Source organism: Leishmania mexicana, chromosome 14, assembly GCF_000234665.1.
Source record: "Leishmania mexicana MHOM/GT/2001/U1103 complete genome, chromosome 14".
In the NCBI taxonomy this organism is placed as follows: domain Eukaryota; phylum Euglenozoa; class Kinetoplastea; order Trypanosomatida; family Trypanosomatidae; genus Leishmania; species Leishmania mexicana.
This window is the reverse complement of record NC_018318.1, coordinates 563,648-579,959: the sequence shown is the minus strand read 5'-3', so window position 1 is coordinate 579,959 and position 16,312 is coordinate 563,648. Positions and strand designations below refer to the sequence as shown.

The 16,312-nt window shown below is 59.4% G+C and overlaps 5 protein-coding genes across 5 annotated transcripts; all 5 read right to left on the bottom strand.

Annotated features, from left to right (window-relative positions):
- Nucleotides 1-1,153: 1,153 nt before the first annotated feature.
- On the bottom strand, nt 1,154-2,821 carry LMXM_14_1410 (putative protein kinase; the record flags this gene model as incomplete). The annotated part of the gene is made up of 1 exon (XM_003873467.1): nt 1,154-2,821. One exon carries the CDS (start codon nt 2,819-2,821, stop codon nt 1,154-1,156), a length of 1,668 nt encoding a protein of 555 aa, XP_003873516.1.
- Nucleotides 2,822-7,368: 4,547 nt separating this feature from the next.
- On the bottom strand, nt 7,369-7,815 carry LMXM_14_1395 (conserved hypothetical protein; the record flags this gene model as incomplete). Its single annotated transcript, XM_003873466.1, has 1 exon — nt 7,369-7,815. One exon carries the CDS (start codon nt 7,813-7,815, stop codon nt 7,369-7,371), a length of 447 nt encoding a protein of 148 aa, XP_003873515.1.
- Nucleotides 7,816-8,618: 803 nt separating this feature from the next.
- LMXM_14_1390 (conserved hypothetical protein) lies at nt 8,619-9,284 on the bottom strand (the record flags this gene model as incomplete). Its single annotated transcript, XM_003873465.1, has 1 exon — nt 8,619-9,284. The coding sequence occupies one exon, from the start codon at nt 9,282-9,284 to the stop codon at nt 8,619-8,621; it is 666 nt and encodes a 221-aa protein (XP_003873514.1).
- An 834-nt stretch (nt 9,285-10,118) lies between these two features.
- Nucleotides 10,119-11,072, bottom strand: LMXM_14_1380 (hypothetical protein, unknown function; the record flags this gene model as incomplete). Its single annotated transcript, XM_003873464.1, has 1 exon — nt 10,119-11,072. One exon carries the CDS (start codon nt 11,070-11,072, stop codon nt 10,119-10,121), a length of 954 nt encoding a protein of 317 aa, XP_003873513.1.
- A 1,096-nt stretch (nt 11,073-12,168) lies between these two features.
- LMXM_14_1370 (putative tyrosyl-tRNA synthetase) lies at nt 12,169-14,217 on the bottom strand (the record flags this gene model as incomplete). Its single annotated transcript, XM_003873463.1, has 1 exon — nt 12,169-14,217. One exon carries the CDS (start codon nt 14,215-14,217, stop codon nt 12,169-12,171), a length of 2,049 nt encoding a protein of 682 aa, XP_003873512.1.
- Between the last annotated feature and the right edge of the window lie 2,095 nt (nt 14,218-16,312).

Genomic DNA, 16,312 nt, shown 5'->3' with positions numbered 1-16,312 from the left:
TTGCAGTGGCTCTGACGTGACAGAGTACCCAAACGCGAAATGTTGCTGTGTTAATGACACTGGTAGCCGCATGAGTGTTCCACGGTGCAATCGAAAGAGAGGGAAAGCGAGTAGATGCGCCGCGGGATCGCTTCACTTCCTATTCCCGGCTATAACAGACACAAATCACATTGCAACGCGTCAGCAGAGGTGTAGAGCTGTCCTCCAACCCTCACGACCACATACGCACACATCAAGCGAGCTGCAGACGATGCGGGATCCAGAAAAGACAAGAACGACAGCCAAACAGAAAAGTAGGAGGGGTGAGAGAAAACAACAACAAAGAGCCCGCAGCTCACCGCCTTTCACCCCCCCACACACACACGCACACACGTACGCGATCCTAGAAGCAGTGAAGAGTGAAGTGGGAGGGAAGTCGACAAAGAAAAGATAGAGGGAGGGAGGCTGTGTGCGTGTCTGTGCGCTGGTTGAAGGAGACGAAGCTTGAAGCGATGATAGAGAGGTCATGAGCGCAGGTGCCGATGGTTTCACAAGAAGAGCACGCATATACACACAGATGCAGACAAGCACAGAGAGAGAGAGATACAGGGGTGTGAGAGGAACAATGAGCAGAGGGTGAGGCGGTCGTGAATTGATAGAATTGGAGAAGAGAGGGCAGACATATATATATATATATGAAGAAATAAATAAGGAAGAGGAGAACCGAAGCGGCGCGGTGCCACCGGACTTTGACCTATGTGCATCGTACAACGAAAAAGCGGAGGAAGCAACAACAGCCAAGCCGACAATAAAGTCCGGGTAGCAACCACGGGCACACACACACGCACGCACGCAGGGAGGGAAGGGGGAGACAATAATCAACGAAAAGAAGGTGCAATAAGTGAATGAAATAATGAGGAAGGGGGAGGGCGAGAGAGAAGTCCTCTCAGTGGGTGGTGGCCCGGAGGGGAGCGGGTGAGAGCCTGACGATGACGCGCACAAGCACACGTGCGACATCCACCGCAAAGGTGGTGCGTTGAGGGAGGGGGAGCAGCTTTAGCAGAACAATTTGCAGAATATTTGGACACAGGACGCATCTACACCCTTTGTTTGGTATGCCTGTTCATTGGCTTGTCTGCGTGGGGTGCCGCCTCGACTGCTGCGCGAATCGTTGTCAGCGACGTGCACGCTCGGCGGCGGCCCGCTGCAGCATTGCCTTGATGTCGGGCGGCGGGGGGAAGGGAGGAGCTAGTGGCCTGTATGCAGGCGCCATCTGGCGAGGCGGAGAAAACAGAGGGTTCAGGTAGGGGTCTGTGGCCCTGCTGCCTTGCTGACGCCGCACGTCTCCCGCGTTCTTGCGTGGGTTGGCCGCGAGAAGGTAGCCGGGCGATGGGGACAGGTGGGGCTGCGCCATGTAGGGACGTGCGTAGAGCCTGCTGGGAGCCTTGGCGCGAGCAGTGGGTCGCTGCAACGGCAGCGGTACTTGAGAGGATTGGCTCACGGGATCGCCTTGCTGCCGAGAGATCGGCAGCGCAGCAGATCGTGCGACGCTGGGGGTGCTAAAAGGTGATCTGAATAGCCGCGAGGGGCTAGAAACTCTGTTGTTGCTCTGTACCCGTGGATGCATTTGTGGCGGCTGGGGCGCATACAGCTGCGGTGACGCCATTCCCATTTGTGGCAGGTTGCTATACGGCTTGAGAGCCGGTATGGAGGGTCGCACTCCGTCTGAAGATCCATTGTCTGCATTTGAGGTACACGCAGCCGCCGCTGCACGCGCGGCTGTGGATGGGATGGAGAAGGGCCCACCTGGCGTCACATGTGGAAGCGTGTCAGTATCGTTGCGGGCGCAGACATCCACATCCGTCTGGGCTGAGGTGGCCTCAGAGGTGGTGCGCCACTCTTCGTGCGCCATGGCCGCGGCAGCCCTGGCGGCGAACCTGGTGGAGGGCACGGCAGTTGCCTCATCCTGGAAATCAGGCAGCAGCTGGTGCTTGCAGAGGGAGCGTATGTAGTGTTGCGGCACGACGTCGGGCTCTTTGAACCACTGCTTAAGGCGCTGACGAACTATCGGTATCTGCAAGATGTCCTCCAGCTTGATCCGTCCAGCTGGGTCTCGCACCAGCATCTGCGCCACTATGTCCCGCAGCTCGGCGCTGTACACGGTTGGTAGAGGGTCATAATGCACAGCGAGGATGCGCTGTAGCAGTCCTTTCATGTCCTTTGCATTGAAAGGGTGTTTGAGCGTGAGCATCTCGTACAGGACTACGCCGAGTGCCCACACATCGCTACGGTGGTCGTAGGGCTTCTCCAAAATCAGCTCAGGGGACAGGTAGTAAGGCGTGCCCACAAACGTCTGGGCCTGGTCGTACGTGTTCGCCAGCGTGCGAGCAATGCCGAAGTCGCCTAGTTTGATCAGGTTTTCGTGGGTGAGGAAGATGTTCTGCGTCTTGACATCACGGTGAAGGATCTTGCGCTGATGCACGTAGTCGAGACTCAGCACCAGCTGTATGAGCCAATCCAACACTTGCCGCTCCGGCACGTTTACACCGTAATTCTTCTTCAGGCGCGTGCAAACGTCGCCGCTTTCGGCGTACTCCATCACAATGCAAAGATTGTCCGACTTGCGGGCTAGAAAGCTGTCAACATAGTTGATGATGTTCGGGTGTCGAAGCGAACTCAGTACTCGCGCCTCGTTCAGGCTCTGCTGCCGGTCCTTCTTGCTCATCCGTGTGAGATCCACCTGCTTGATGACGTAGTACTTGCCATCCTCGTTGTTGCGGGCAAGGGTACAGGTGCCCATGTTGCCCTTGCCAATGTTCTTCACTTTCGTATACTTGTCCATGATGACGGCCTAAGCGAGTGATATGTGTTTGTGCAAATACGTGTGTGACCCCAATAGAGGGTGGGGGATGGTTTGGGGGGGAGGGGCTTGCTGTGCGTACCCCGTGGTTAAACGCTGGAGCACAAAGGCGATGCAGCTCAAACGATACGGCGGCAGCGGCCGGCACCAGGAATGTTCGCGGCTCCCTCTGCACCGGCAAACATTCAAGCAGAAAGGCACCCGCACACGCGGGTGGCGCTCCTGACACTGGGCGAGGGTGTGCACGCCGTCCGTAACGCGATCGCCACAAAAAATCGATTGGCGCGTACGCTGCACAGAAAAGATCTGAGGGATGCACAAGCCCGAGCGGATATGAAAAAGTACGGCAGTGACCGTTCAGCGAAGTATGAAGATGAGTGGAGAGAAGTCGGACGCATCGAGACGCATGCAAGCTTTCGCCTCGTCCTGGCAACGCTCTACGCTGTTCTGCTGACATTGAGGTCAGCAGCGCCTCGAGCACATCGGTGCATAGTAGTGGGTATGAGTCTGGGGAGGAGAGTCGATGAAAAGAGCCGCTTCCCGCGCTGCCGTTCCTTTTCCGTCAGTATGCCGTCCTACTACAAGTCCGCGCCTATCCGCATACACAACTGCAGCTCTCGCACCTCCGCTGCAGTACGCCTACATGCTGGACGCGTACGACGAGCTAGCCTGCTGTCGAACCAGGACCATGCGTCTGATGGGTTCATCCTGTTCTTCCTCACCGTTCCTTTGCATACGTGCTGCGCGATCGGCGCCAGATGGACACTCATGTGAACTGCATGTCGTAATTCAAAAGAGCCGCCTTTGCGGTTCTGCTCTAGGGCAGGAGGCGATGGCGTCTCGGTGGTGCGGATAACAGGGTCTAGTCCGGGTGAATGCCGGATGAGCGCAGGGAAGAGGTTGGCCACCTAGGGGCCAGGATCCTCTGAGGCCCTGGACACACTGCCACTGTGCTGTGTTTCTCTTTCACTCGCTTTACATAGCGGCATTTCACAGTGTGCTGTAATGACTCTCCACATGGAAGTCTGGAGGACTCGACGGCGCGAATTCGGGGTGCTCTTCTCATGCTTCCGGCATCGGTGCCTCACCTTGACGCCTCGTCCACAATATGCATAGCGTAGACGTGCTCACTGTCGAAGGTCGCCGCGACGCAACGCCACGTACAACCTGACCGCAGACATCGGTAGCGATAAACCGCTCTAGCCTCGCCACGTAGTAGGCGCCTGGCCCTATCACCACCAGAAGTGTGTCGGCATTCCCAGAAAGAGAGGGAGGGTGCTGCTTGGCCTCCCGTCACAGAGTGGTGGCACTGGTATCCCTGTGATACCACGCGGAAGCATCCCTTGCCCGAAGGGGTGGCAATACGTGAAAAACAAGCGAGCAAGAAGTGCACCGACGACAACGTCTCTACGCACTGCCGCCTCGTCACGGCTCGCAGCACATGCTCCTCCTCCTGGATGAGTCGTCATAAAAGAATGCGTGCCCTCCACACATTCAACACGACAACGCCGTCGTTGAACGGCACGTACTCGACATCGTCGACGGCCACCCAACTCTGCGCAGCCTGACGTGCCGCGTGCTCCGCACGTTCATTGCGTAGTGCTGCATCGCCTTCCTGGCCTCCCTCGGCAAATCTTTCAGCCATGCCCCCGCTCCCGCTGTAGCGGTGCCCCTGGGCAAAGAAGTAGTGCAGGTAATGCGCATCCGCAGCTCGTCAAGACGACAACGAAGAGGGTCTGCATCGTGCACCAGCCTGGGCAGCACGGGTTGGTTCTGACGAGTTGGACAAGGTGAGTGTTCAGCAGAGGCCCGCGCTACGTCGCGGTGGAGCAGACGGCACCTGGGCGGCAGTCCCTCCCTGCCCGGTCAAGAGCGCGCTCTCCAGGCCAGAGATCGCTTGGCGACGCTTGCATCCCCATGGCTTCGGGGAGCACGGCGTCGACGGATTGGGGCTGGGCCCGTCCGCAGCCGCTACCAGGATGAGCCGGCACACGCTGTGTCTGCCCTGCAGCGACGCCTCGCTTACATGCCACTGGTCGAGCACGGAGGAGGGGATGTGGAAGAGCGACCACGGATCCTCCCCCGTTGGTGTGTCTGTCCGTGATGGAGCTCCTCCAAGACAGCAGCATCCATGTCTTTCCAGGCCCACCGACACTCGTCCCATGCCCGCATCCGCTTCGTCTCCCGGCAGCGGGCGCGGGCGGCTGTCCCTGAATCGGCTGACAGCAACCTTGGAGCTGGTCCTCTGAGCGGGGCCCTCGAGGCGACGGGCTTACGCCGCCGACACCTGCACCCCCTCTCCCCTCAGCAGCATGAATGATCGAGCCATCCACAATTGGAATCCTCATGTGCGTAAGGCGTCCGCCTTTTCCCAAATCGTCGACGCTGACGAGGCACGGTCCACAGTTGGTGTACTCCTTGGTGATTTCCGCGGACGTGAGGCCGCGCGAGGCTTGGCAGTGTACGGGGAGCCTATGCACTGCTGGCTTTGGGTGACCAGTCCATCGCAACGCAGCGGAAACGGGGGCTCCTCTGCATCATCAACGCCACGACAGCATACAGAATATTCCTGTCTGGCACGGCTCCTCTAACGTGAGAGAGAGATCGCTATGGGGTGGGATTAGTGGTATGTGAGAAGGGTAGGCTCGCGTGTATCCAAATTCTTGCACAGAGACTTGTGTACAGGCACTTGCTGGCTTTGTGGAGAGAAGAGCAGGGCGTGGGCAAGAGAAACGGCGCGGGAGAATTCGCTGTCAGGGTTCATTGCCTGAGGCACAGATTCATCATATCGTGATCACTGAAGCAAAGCCAGACCGTGGCCGCATCAATCTCGCCTTTGAAAAATGAGGGGAGGGCCTATACCCCTCCGTATGTCCGCCTGCATGCCCACTAAGTCGCCGTCGCCGGAGATGCATTCGTTTGCCACACCGGAGAGCTGAAGTCCACAGAGGCAGCGAGTACCGTGCCCGTGTGCAGGGGTGAACCGCGCCTCTCGCAGAATGCACACTTCGCTTAAACATTCGTCAAGGGGCTGGGCCCACAAGCACTTTCTGGAGCCGCTCGGCCCCTTCCACTGCCACTGCATCGAGCGATGTTCAGGTTTGGGATTTCGCTCAAAGAGGATACACGCTTTGCTCCATTTCCACATGTATCCACTTGCAGCCGTGCAGTACGCGCTCAAACTCTGCTCGACGTCCCTCCCCCGCGCCGTCACAGGCTCCCCCCCCCATCGCGTGGTGCGAAGCAGCGAAGGGCGCAGGCTCCAGCAGTGCGCCGACTCGGTCACCTGAGCACGGTCCCTGCGTCACCCTCTACGCACTACACGCCTCGCATGTCCCCTCACAGCCGCTCCCCCACTCCCACCGCACCCCATTGTGCCGGCGCCACGTGGCGCGTCCTCCTCGGGGTGGCCCAGGCGCCTCACCACCAGCGGGCCGTGTGGGGGCCCGGTCAGATGCCTTCCAGTCACGCCGGCACTCTGCCCGCCGCACGGATGGCGCAGACGTGCCCACCGTGACGGGCCGCTCCGACGCGGCGACATCCAGGACCTCACCGCACCCTACGCTGTCGGCGCCTGACCCCGTCACCACCGGAAGCGGCGACTCGGCATTGGCAGGGTTAAGGGGCGGCGGGGGCTGCCTGGCCTACCCCCACACAGCATGTGGGAAGTGGACCCTGGATGCCACGCACTGACGTGCGCCCCTTCCTCCCCCTCACACTGCGTCACCATCAAGGCGGTGCACCTCTGCTCTAAAAGAAAAGGGAGTCCGCGTCAGGTGCACTGACATGGGGCCGTGTCGATGCGTCTTCGGTTGCCTGGACGTTCGATGTGTGGAAAGGGAAGATGGGGGAGAGATGAGGAGAAGAACCACACGAAAAGATGACGGGGGTGCGGGAGGGCGAACAGCGAACCCACGAAACAAACGGAACACAAGAGGAGCGCGTGCAAAGGTCAAATGCATCGGCGGCCTAAGTCGCTAAGGGGAAAGGGGACACGGGTACGCATCACGGGCGAAGAGCCCACCGCACACGAAAAAGAACGAAAACACACACACACGGAGAGAGAGTGCACCAGCTGTCGGCAGCAACCCCTCCCCTCCCCACAAGCACACGCACACGCTTCTCTGCTATGCCAGTCGAGCGCGCGCGCACGTTTTGTGGTTAGGTGTGCAGAGAACACACAAGACAGAGAGAGACGAGGAGCGATGAGGAATGATGGAGCTGAGTTAGTCAAGGCGAGCACTCCTGTGACTGCTTCCACCCATCACCCATCCTCGCCTTCTCCTCCCTCTGTTAGCGCGCCGCTGCCACCATCGCCATACACTATCACTACAGCAATGTGTTGCAACGCCGTGTCAGCATCTGCTTTACCGGTCTACACACAGCATTGCACAAAAGAGGTGGAGGGATGGGCTCACGAAACCAACCCACTGCGCCCCACATCCCCCCTCCAAATGGCACATACAGAGATGCGCGGGCACGTTCGTCCACATAAGCACTTTGCCCCACCATCATCTTCCTGCGTCGAATCAGTTCAGCGCGAGCTCCAGGAGGGCGAGGCCGAGCATTGTGGGGGCCAGCCACATCATGTGCGTGTGCAGTACGAGCCAGTAGGCGATGAAAATCCACCCAGCTACGTGCGCGGAGTTGTGTCCATTGTAGCCCAGTGTGGCGTACCCAGCCGCCCAAATCATAGTAAAGACCGCGATCATACCCGAGATGACACGATTCACGACAGACACGGTGGACTGCTCCGCCACGATCCAGTGGCGCATGAACATCTTGCCAGGAACTACCGCGGAAACGGTGCGGTGACTCTGCGCCTGCAGGGCGGCGCGTGCCTCAGTGGTCATGTGCAGTGGAAAGATCTGTGACCAGTCGTGCGTCGTGGGCTTGTGGGAGCCCGCGCGAGCGGCCATGTGTAAGGCGCTCAGGGAAGCACTGGCGCCTATCGGAAGGGTGATGCGACGGAACATGTTAGCCTAATGCCTACAAGTAATGCTATGACGTGCTGAGTTATGGGTTGAAGGAACGGTCACGACGATCAAGGAACAGCCAACCGTGGAAACTCTTCCGTATCAGTGGTGGAAAAGATACGAAGGAAGCGGGGGTGGGAGTGGTGGATACGGTGACGATCTTCGTGGGCGAGAGAGAGAGGAGACGTGACTGGAGATGCGGCGGCGATAGAGGCACAAGTAGAAGTCAGCGCAGCAGCCAAACAGGAAATGAAAGAGGCAACGGTCGTGCACGCCGTGAGGAAGAGACCCGAGTAAGAGGGTATGACACGGGAGGGGGTGGAATGCCGTGCGATAAAGCGGCGCACTTGCAACTTCCCTCCGTTGGCACACGGTCCGCAAAAAAAAGGGACCAGCGCGAGGCGCACTAGCGAAACCGAGACCAAGGATCCGGGTGACGGCAACTCGGTGCTGTGTCGTGGTGGTGGACTACGCTGTTGTCTGCTGCTTCCATGGCTCTTCAAGACAAGCTGGATCTGAACATCGAAGATGTGTAGAATGGGGAACAAGAGAAAGGGGAGGAAGAGAACTCGAGTAGCACAAGCCTGCCCATGCACATACGAGCAACACACGAACTCACACAACCGTCCACATCTCCGCCAGCGTGTGTGTGTGGAGTCCGCAAAGCTTCTGCTACGCGATATAGTTGACCACGCCATAGCGACTCCTCCTCACGCAAGGCTACTTGCCGAACGTGGGTGAACTTCATGAAATAAGAACGTGTCAGAGAATTGTACTGCATAGAGGACCTCTCGCAGCACACCTCACCTCCTCGCCGTGCTTCCCGTAAGCGGGTGCTGCAGGGACGCTCGGCGAAAGAGGTACGTGATGCTGAGAACGTTAAGCAGCGCGATGACTGCCATGATGAAAGCCTCGGCCACTAAGCGCACCGTCAACAAGGTGAAGATCTTTTCTACCCACTCTCGGATGCCCTGCTCCTTCATCCGAAGCAGGATCTGGTCATCGTGCATGCCCATCACGAAGCCATCCGTGCGTGTCATGAGCTTCCGAAGCGGGTCTATGCGGTTCTTCCAGCGCTTGAGAGAGGTCAGCCCAACTTCCATCTTGATCACCTTCAGCTCGCCCGAGTAGTCACGATTGTCGATACAGTATGCGTGTTCCTTCTTTGCACGTGTCGTGAAATATACACGGTCTTCGGCGCCATGCTCACCCGCGTAGGAGGCGTAGATCATGTGTCCGTCCACATCCCGAATGAACACGTCAAAGTCGTTCTCTCCCTCCATGACGTGGTAGTGCATAGTCACGCCCTCGTAGAAGTCCTTCCCAATCGAATACAGGCACACCTCTTCCTTGCCCACGTCGAAGGTGAGAGCCGTGATGGTGGGTTTCACCCGCAGCGCCGTGGCAGGCAGCACCGCTGCCACCGTGCAGAAGGCTGCCAAAAACGCACACATGACTAAAAGGCGCATGTCTCGTGCAACGGCCCCACGCTAGCACACACACACACACGTACACGTACACGTACACGTACACAAGGTGAGGAAAGTTGAATGAGACTGGAGGAACGGAAAGGCAGAGGAGTGAGCGGCGACTGAGAGAGCAGGTGCGCACCCCAGTGTGCGGTTGGTGGAGTGAAGTGACGCACACTTCATACGTCACCCGCTCCGACATACCCCAGCTCCGAGGGAGTCTGCAGGAGCACAGTGAGAATCCCCCGTGCGAGCCCTCCTTCGGAGAAGACTACCTGGAGGTCGGCCTCCGTTTCCATTGCTGCCGCACTCTTCTCTTCTGCTTTGTGTATGACATGGGTATGGTACAATTAAGGAGAGCCAAAATCCAAAGGCGTAAACAGCAGGCGCAAAGAGCGCGCGTCATCTCCGCGGGGACAGGGCTGCGTGTAAGGCTCCACATCAACCCCATCCCCCCCTCCTCCTCCTCCTTTGCTTTTCCCCGGTCGCATTGCGTGCGTTCCGATGGCCAGAGGAAAGCGCGAAGGGACGCAAAAGGTGCAGAGCTTGGAGGAAAATGACGAAAGACACATCTGATGTGCTACGCACACGATTTGAGACGAAACTGGAGAAACACCCGCGTAACGCCGCCCACCAGTAGTGCACAAGAGCCTAGCCGTAAGGACATTTTTTGGGGAAGGAAGGGAGAGGGCACGCGAGGAGACAGACGCACACAAAATGAGAAGTGGAAAGCGAATAGAGCGTCTTCCACAAGAGACCACGTATGCTAGGCCATTTCACTCGCTCCTGTGGCGCCGCTGTCCCCCACTTACAGCTGGTCACCTCGCCTCGTCACTAGTTTGCAGTGAAAGCCTCCCTCCTCGCCGCTGTGCAAGATGGCGCGTCTGGAAAAACAGCGTAGAGGTCGGCTCTGAAGCGGGGGTGTGTCAGATCGGCCGCGGACTTTGGCGAGCTCAAGGACGAGACACGGCTGGCGGTCCGCACGGTTGCCCCGAGCGCAGGGTGCAGCCGCTCAGCGGCGGCCAGGGACTGTGCTCCCAAAGTCAGGCGATGATGGTACAGCTTCGCCACTGCGGAGAGAACGGCGGTGCTCCTGTCCTGCACGCCACCCTCGTTGCAAATCTCCTTTACTGTACATGTACGGAGGCCACCAAGATCAAAGGCGCGGAGTGGCTCCTGCACCCCATCATTGCTGGGCTCCTCGTCTTCCTCTTGCCAGAGACGCCGTTGTATCTTCCCATCCCAACCCAGCGCGCGCACCGCCGACCGAAGAGCGCGCGCCGAGCGACGCACCAGCAAGCGAAACGTTGGTACGGGGACCGCAAAGCGCAGATGCAGCCGTTGCAGCTCGTCCTCGAGATGCTCCCACTGCGCGCCCACTTCAAGATCGAGCGGGTCGTCGACGAGAAGGGAGCGCAACCCAGCCTCAGCCTTCTTCAGTTCATTGAGCGACACGTTGCAGTAATCAAGCCTGCGTGTTTCGAGGAGGCACTTGAGCTGCAACGCGCACACCACTTCGAGAGGCTCAAACAGCGTCCGCAACCGCTCCAGAAGGTGCGTGACGCTCATTCCACCACCCGATGCGCGTTCTGCCCGGAGAAACGCAAAGACAACTTCGCAGTCGCGAGGCTGCAGATCGCATTGGAGCACAGCAGCGCAGAGGTATGTGAACTCCTCTACCCGTATGCTATGCAGGCTGAGGCTGCTGCAGAGCGCTCCAAAGTCCTTTGTGAGCATCGCCAGCCCATGCGCCCGCAACTGCCTCAGTACATCGGCTTGGCTCTCCATCCTGAGGGCACAAAAGAGCGCCTCATCGACAGGGCGGCGCGAGGCGCCGCTGCCTGCGGAGCGGCTGTGCTGGCTGCGTCGCTGTATGACAGCTGCGCGACGTGGCTTGTCCTCCCGCGGAGTGGAGGGCTGCACCGGCTGCTGCTGAAGAAAGGCAGACGCGTCACGCGGGGAGAGTCGCACAGAGTCATAGCGCGGCTTCTTCACGCCACTGAACTTATCGCTTGCAGAGTGGCACAGCACATCGCCTACTGTTTTAGTGCCAGCTGGGCGGCCAGCATGCATCTTTGCTATGCATCACACGCACACGTATGTGTGAGCACCTCCCTCACCACTTCCGTATGCAGAGTGTCAAAGGCGTGGAGGGTTCTGCAAGAGAGAAATGGGCTATCGTCTCTCCTGCTCTTGTGTCGTAAAGTTGACAGGCAACAGCCACAAAAAGGCAGCGGCCAAAGCGTTGGGCGGGCGCAGAGAGACGCGGGGATGGGGAGGAGGAGAGCGTCGACACCAGGGCAATACACAACCACTGCACAGAAATAAACAGGCACGGCGTTTTCCTTCACAGTGCCGCGTTGTGCGTTGCGCACACCTGATGTCCTGTGAAAGGAGGCAACGACGCCGCAACATCTGCGAAGTGGAGGAGGTCGTTGAGTGAGTCGATGAGGTAGTCCCAGCAATATGCAGCCGTCACAGCGCGCGCATGTGTCTGATTGCCTCCTCGTCTCCTCTCGTGCCTTGAGGCATCAGCCCATCATCGGCTGAGCGCGGTGCGCCCGTATCTACTAGCTTTCCTTTCCTCTTCTGGACCGATGAGGCGCTCCTACGCCACGCATCAGTGCCTAGTGAAGGCACACAGACGCGTGTGCAGGCGAGACAGACATCGCACATGACCCCTTTTTTACCCCCCCCCCTCCCTGCATGAGGTTGCCTCGGGGCGGCCTAGTACTTTACTCACACGCAAACTCGTTATGCACACTGTTACACGCGTGTAGCGAAACGAAACGAGGCGGGGGGAGGGAGAAGCTCGGCACGGGGGGAGGGGGGGCTCTTCGCCTACACCACCCACAACCCTTCCCCCGCCTCCACGCCGTCCCTCTTACCTCCTCTTTGCCATCTTCTTCTCCGCGTTGCGAAGAACGGTTATATTCTTCTTGAGCTCGCCGTTGAGCAGCGCGCGTGCCTCCGCCGATCGGTCCAGCAGAAGCTGCAACACCGTCGCCTTGAGGTCGGCGGGGTGGAGAGCACCGCTGCCGCAGTCTGCCATGAGGGCCTCTGGCGTGTTGTAGCTTACGTTTCCACCGTTGGCCTCCCCGCGCTCGATGCTGAGGGCTCCATGTTGTGCGAGAAGGTGCTGAGCGACCGATATGACCGGGTTGGCCTCCTCATTCGGCGCCGAGTACGCCTTCTTGATTTTACGGCGGATGTCCATGTCATTGTCGTCCAGGTATAGGACGTCGTCGGCACCGAGCACCGCCGGGGCAGCGCCAGGGCGGTGCAGCGCCGGGATGCGTCCCTCCAGTGTCTGCACGCACTCGATGCGCTCCTTCGTGTACTCGCGGGCGAAGGCGTTGATGTGCCCATCCAGCGAGGTTGAGATGACGTGCGAGACAGAGAGCATCAGAGCTGTGGCAACGCGCATGAGGGCAGCAATGACCTGACCGGTGTTGCGCACCTCTCCCCCGTACAGCTCCTCGATGTGGCTCAGCCGGTTCTTGCGAGCAATGCCAATTACGGTCACCCAGAAGTCGTTTCGGTTGCCGAGAATGACCTCGTTCTCCGTCACGATCTTTACCGAGCTCGGCAGTCCATACGCCTTGAGAAGTGCACAGCTCACCTGCAGGGCAGCCGAGACATCTTTCTCCACCCCGGTGATTTCGTCACTGGCCACTGCCGACCAGTCCGGCAGCACCAGTGTCACCACGCCTTCCGGGTGTGCGGCGATGAAGTCCTTGGTGGCTTTGATCATCCCCTCCGCGACATCCAGCGGCACTTTCAGCAGTGCCGGCATCCACATGCACGCGTGCGGCTTTTCGGGGGCGGCAGGGAGCGCTGTCTCGGCCAGTGGAAGCGTCGCCCCATCCTTTCGGTACGACTTGACCGCCTCCAGCAGCTCGTGAGCCTCCTTGTTTGACGCAAAATGTTGGCGCACCGGCTCCAGCAGGGCGTTCACCTCATCAATCAGGCACGACTTAAGGGCATCCTCGCTGACCTCGTCGCTCACAAAAGCCTGCTCGAGGTCCTCGTAGGTCGCGTACGTGGTGCCGTCAACAGTGGCCGCAGCGCCGGGTCGGGCGTAGACGACACACTGGAAGTAGTCCAGCACCGGGTTGCGGTCGTCCGTGGCGACCGGCGCCCCGTCATCTGTGATGGCGGTGGCGGACTGCTTGACGCGCGGACAGTAGGCCTGACGGATCTTACGTGCCACATCCTCCGCGGTGTCTTCCATGAAGATGGCACTGTCCGGATCACTCTTACTCATCTTTGCCTGCCCCTGCTTCAGACCGGCCAGCATGTGGTGTGACAGAATGACCGGCTTCAACTTGCGGCCGATCAGGTCGCAGTACTCGCGTGCGAGCATGTTCACCTTGCGCTGGTCCAGGCCTAGCTGGCAGATGTCGGCCTTGAGAAAGAAGATGTCGCAGCACTGCATCAGCGGGTACAGCACCTGTGCCGCCGTCAGCGTGCCTTCCGTCTTGCCCATGATGGTGCAGCATTTCTTGATGCGGGCAATCGTATTCTGGCGGCCAATGTCGAGCACCATGCGCCAGTACGTGTCGGCGTGGCTCGTGATCTCCTCGCTGCTCCAGAGAAACAAAACCTTGTCCATATCCATGCCCGCCGCCTTCCACACCTCAATAAGGTACCGGCCGACAACGCGAATCTTCTCCAGTTCGCCACCGACCTTGTCGTTCATGAGCGCAAACCAGTCCGCCACCCAGAAGACAAACTCGCACCCGGCGGCGGTGCACTTGTTGACATTTACTGCCTTGAAGACACCCTGGGCAATGTGCATGCGGCCGGAGGGCTCGAAGCCGTCGTAGCAGCGAATAAGCGGCTTCTTTTCGATAAGGTTTCGCAGCTCGCTTTCCTGAACGCACTCCTCTCCGACGCTGCGGAGGAGCTTGTAGCGCTCGTCCGTGTTCATGACGGCATGTAGCGTGCTCAGCGGACGAAACGAGAGCGCGCACGCCGGGGCAGATACTGAAGGGAACGGGCAACGGCGTGGGTAACGAAGCGGCAGGCGGCGGAGAGGTGCAGTGCGGGGGCGCGAAAGGCAAAACGTTGTGACTTTTTTTTTGCGTCTTATCGTTCTTTTTTCTCTCCTCTACACAACGGCTCTGCGCGCGTGTGCGCTCGCCGGCGTTGGTGGACGTAGTCGGAAGGGAGGGGTGGCGCGGGGAGTGGTCCCATAGGCAGCGGGCAAGGAGGTGGGGAGGCAGCATGGCAGAGAGTGTGACAGCGAATCAAAAACCGAGCACTGATGACAGGGCCGAGTAGCAGTGGTGGTGTGTGGTCTGAGCACGCACGTCGACGGACCGGGGACGACGGGGTGGAGGAGCCCCACCTGCAGCCAAGAGCACACCCACAACACACGACACAAAGGGCGCGTGTGTAGGAGTGGAAGGGCAAGACATGCGCACCACCGGCGACGGCATATATTTCGGTTTGTGGCACCCGACACAACGAAAACCGAGTGCAACGCAGAGGGAGCCTAAGGCGCGGGGGCGTGGCGCAGTAAAACAGAGACACCACGGCGTCTTCATGGACATGGCGCGCACGGTGCGGCCCATTACCTTCTAAAGCGCTATCAGGCCTCTCTCACAAGTGAAGTTCACGATACACTGGCGGGTTCTGCCGTCCGATAGCGTCCATGTGCTCGGCCGTCATGACGTCGGCAAGACCAGAGTCGCGCGCAATGACGTCAGCGTTGCACCGAGCAGACGCCGAGTAGGTGAGCAGCCTCAAAACATGTGCATCATGACGACGCCTCAGCACAACGGCTGGCCGCCCAGCGAGCTGGACACCCTCAATAGCCTGCAGGAACGGAAGCGGCTGTTTGTGTCTGCGAGCCCGCGGATGTGCCGCAGTTTCGCTCCTGCGACACACGAGAGCCATGCGGTGGCGCGAGGCGAAAAATGAGGACGAGCTTCTCCTCGCCGCCGCCGGTACGGTCGGCTGTCAACTGCGTCGTGCTCAGCTCACCTTCATCTCACACTGCCGGCTGTGGGAAGAAAAATCAGCCGGCATCGCAGCCAATAAAGCACTTCACCTTCCCCGTCTGCGGGCCGCGGTGGGGTGAGGAAGGAGTAAGTGTGATTCCTCAAGCTCCCGTCCTTCAATGCGTTCCACGAAAGTCTTGCCTTTATCGGCGCACCATCATGAGCTTGCTGCAGTGAGTCGGACAGAAAGCACTCGGGGGGGCTTCGACGAGTCCCCCCCCCGGTTGCAGCAGTTTTTCTCGAGCGTTCACGCGATGCCGAAGCGGTCCGCGAACATGGCGTGGCGGGAGATGTTGACGTGCTCTGTCAAAACGCCTACCGAGGAAGTAGCACAGACTCTAGGTGACACTACACCTGGAGCCGCAAGCCTCGCAGCTGACGCCCAGCACCGAAATATTCCGCACCCACGGCGCTTTTTCAAAAAGAGCGACAGCACCGGGCTGGATGTAGCCTCCCCACACACACACACACTCATGACATCCCCATCGACGTTGCGCCGGAGCCCGCTTATACCCCGCTAGGCGGACGACAGAGCCAATCTCTTGAAGTGGGTGGCTCGCCGCTGGCTACTGTCGCTGCTTACGGTGCCGCTGTACGATGGGCGAAAGAAAGAGGCGGCTGCGGAGGCGGGAGTCGTGCAGAGCGCCGCAGTGACAGCAACACGTTTCGAAAACGACGTGATGTTCTTTTCATTGTTGCATTTTGCCCTCGATCGCGGTGCGCGATCGCAACGGCCGTGTCGACGCCTCAGGGGAGCCGTTGTCGGTGTGCATGTGCATGTGTGTGTGTGTATGTCGTCGATTTGCGCAGACACAAGGCAGGCCGTTGCAGCGCAACAACAGGAGACGAGGCTCGATCGCCCAAGGAGGCCGTGTGCATCCCACGCGTTTATCGGTGCTGGAAAGTGGAGGGGGGAGGCAAGAAGAACGCGTTTGTCGTCCGTCCTTACAGGGGGAGAGCATTGCGAAAAAGAAGGAGGCACGATCCATGGCGAGTCCAGCGCGTCGGAGGCGTTCGTGC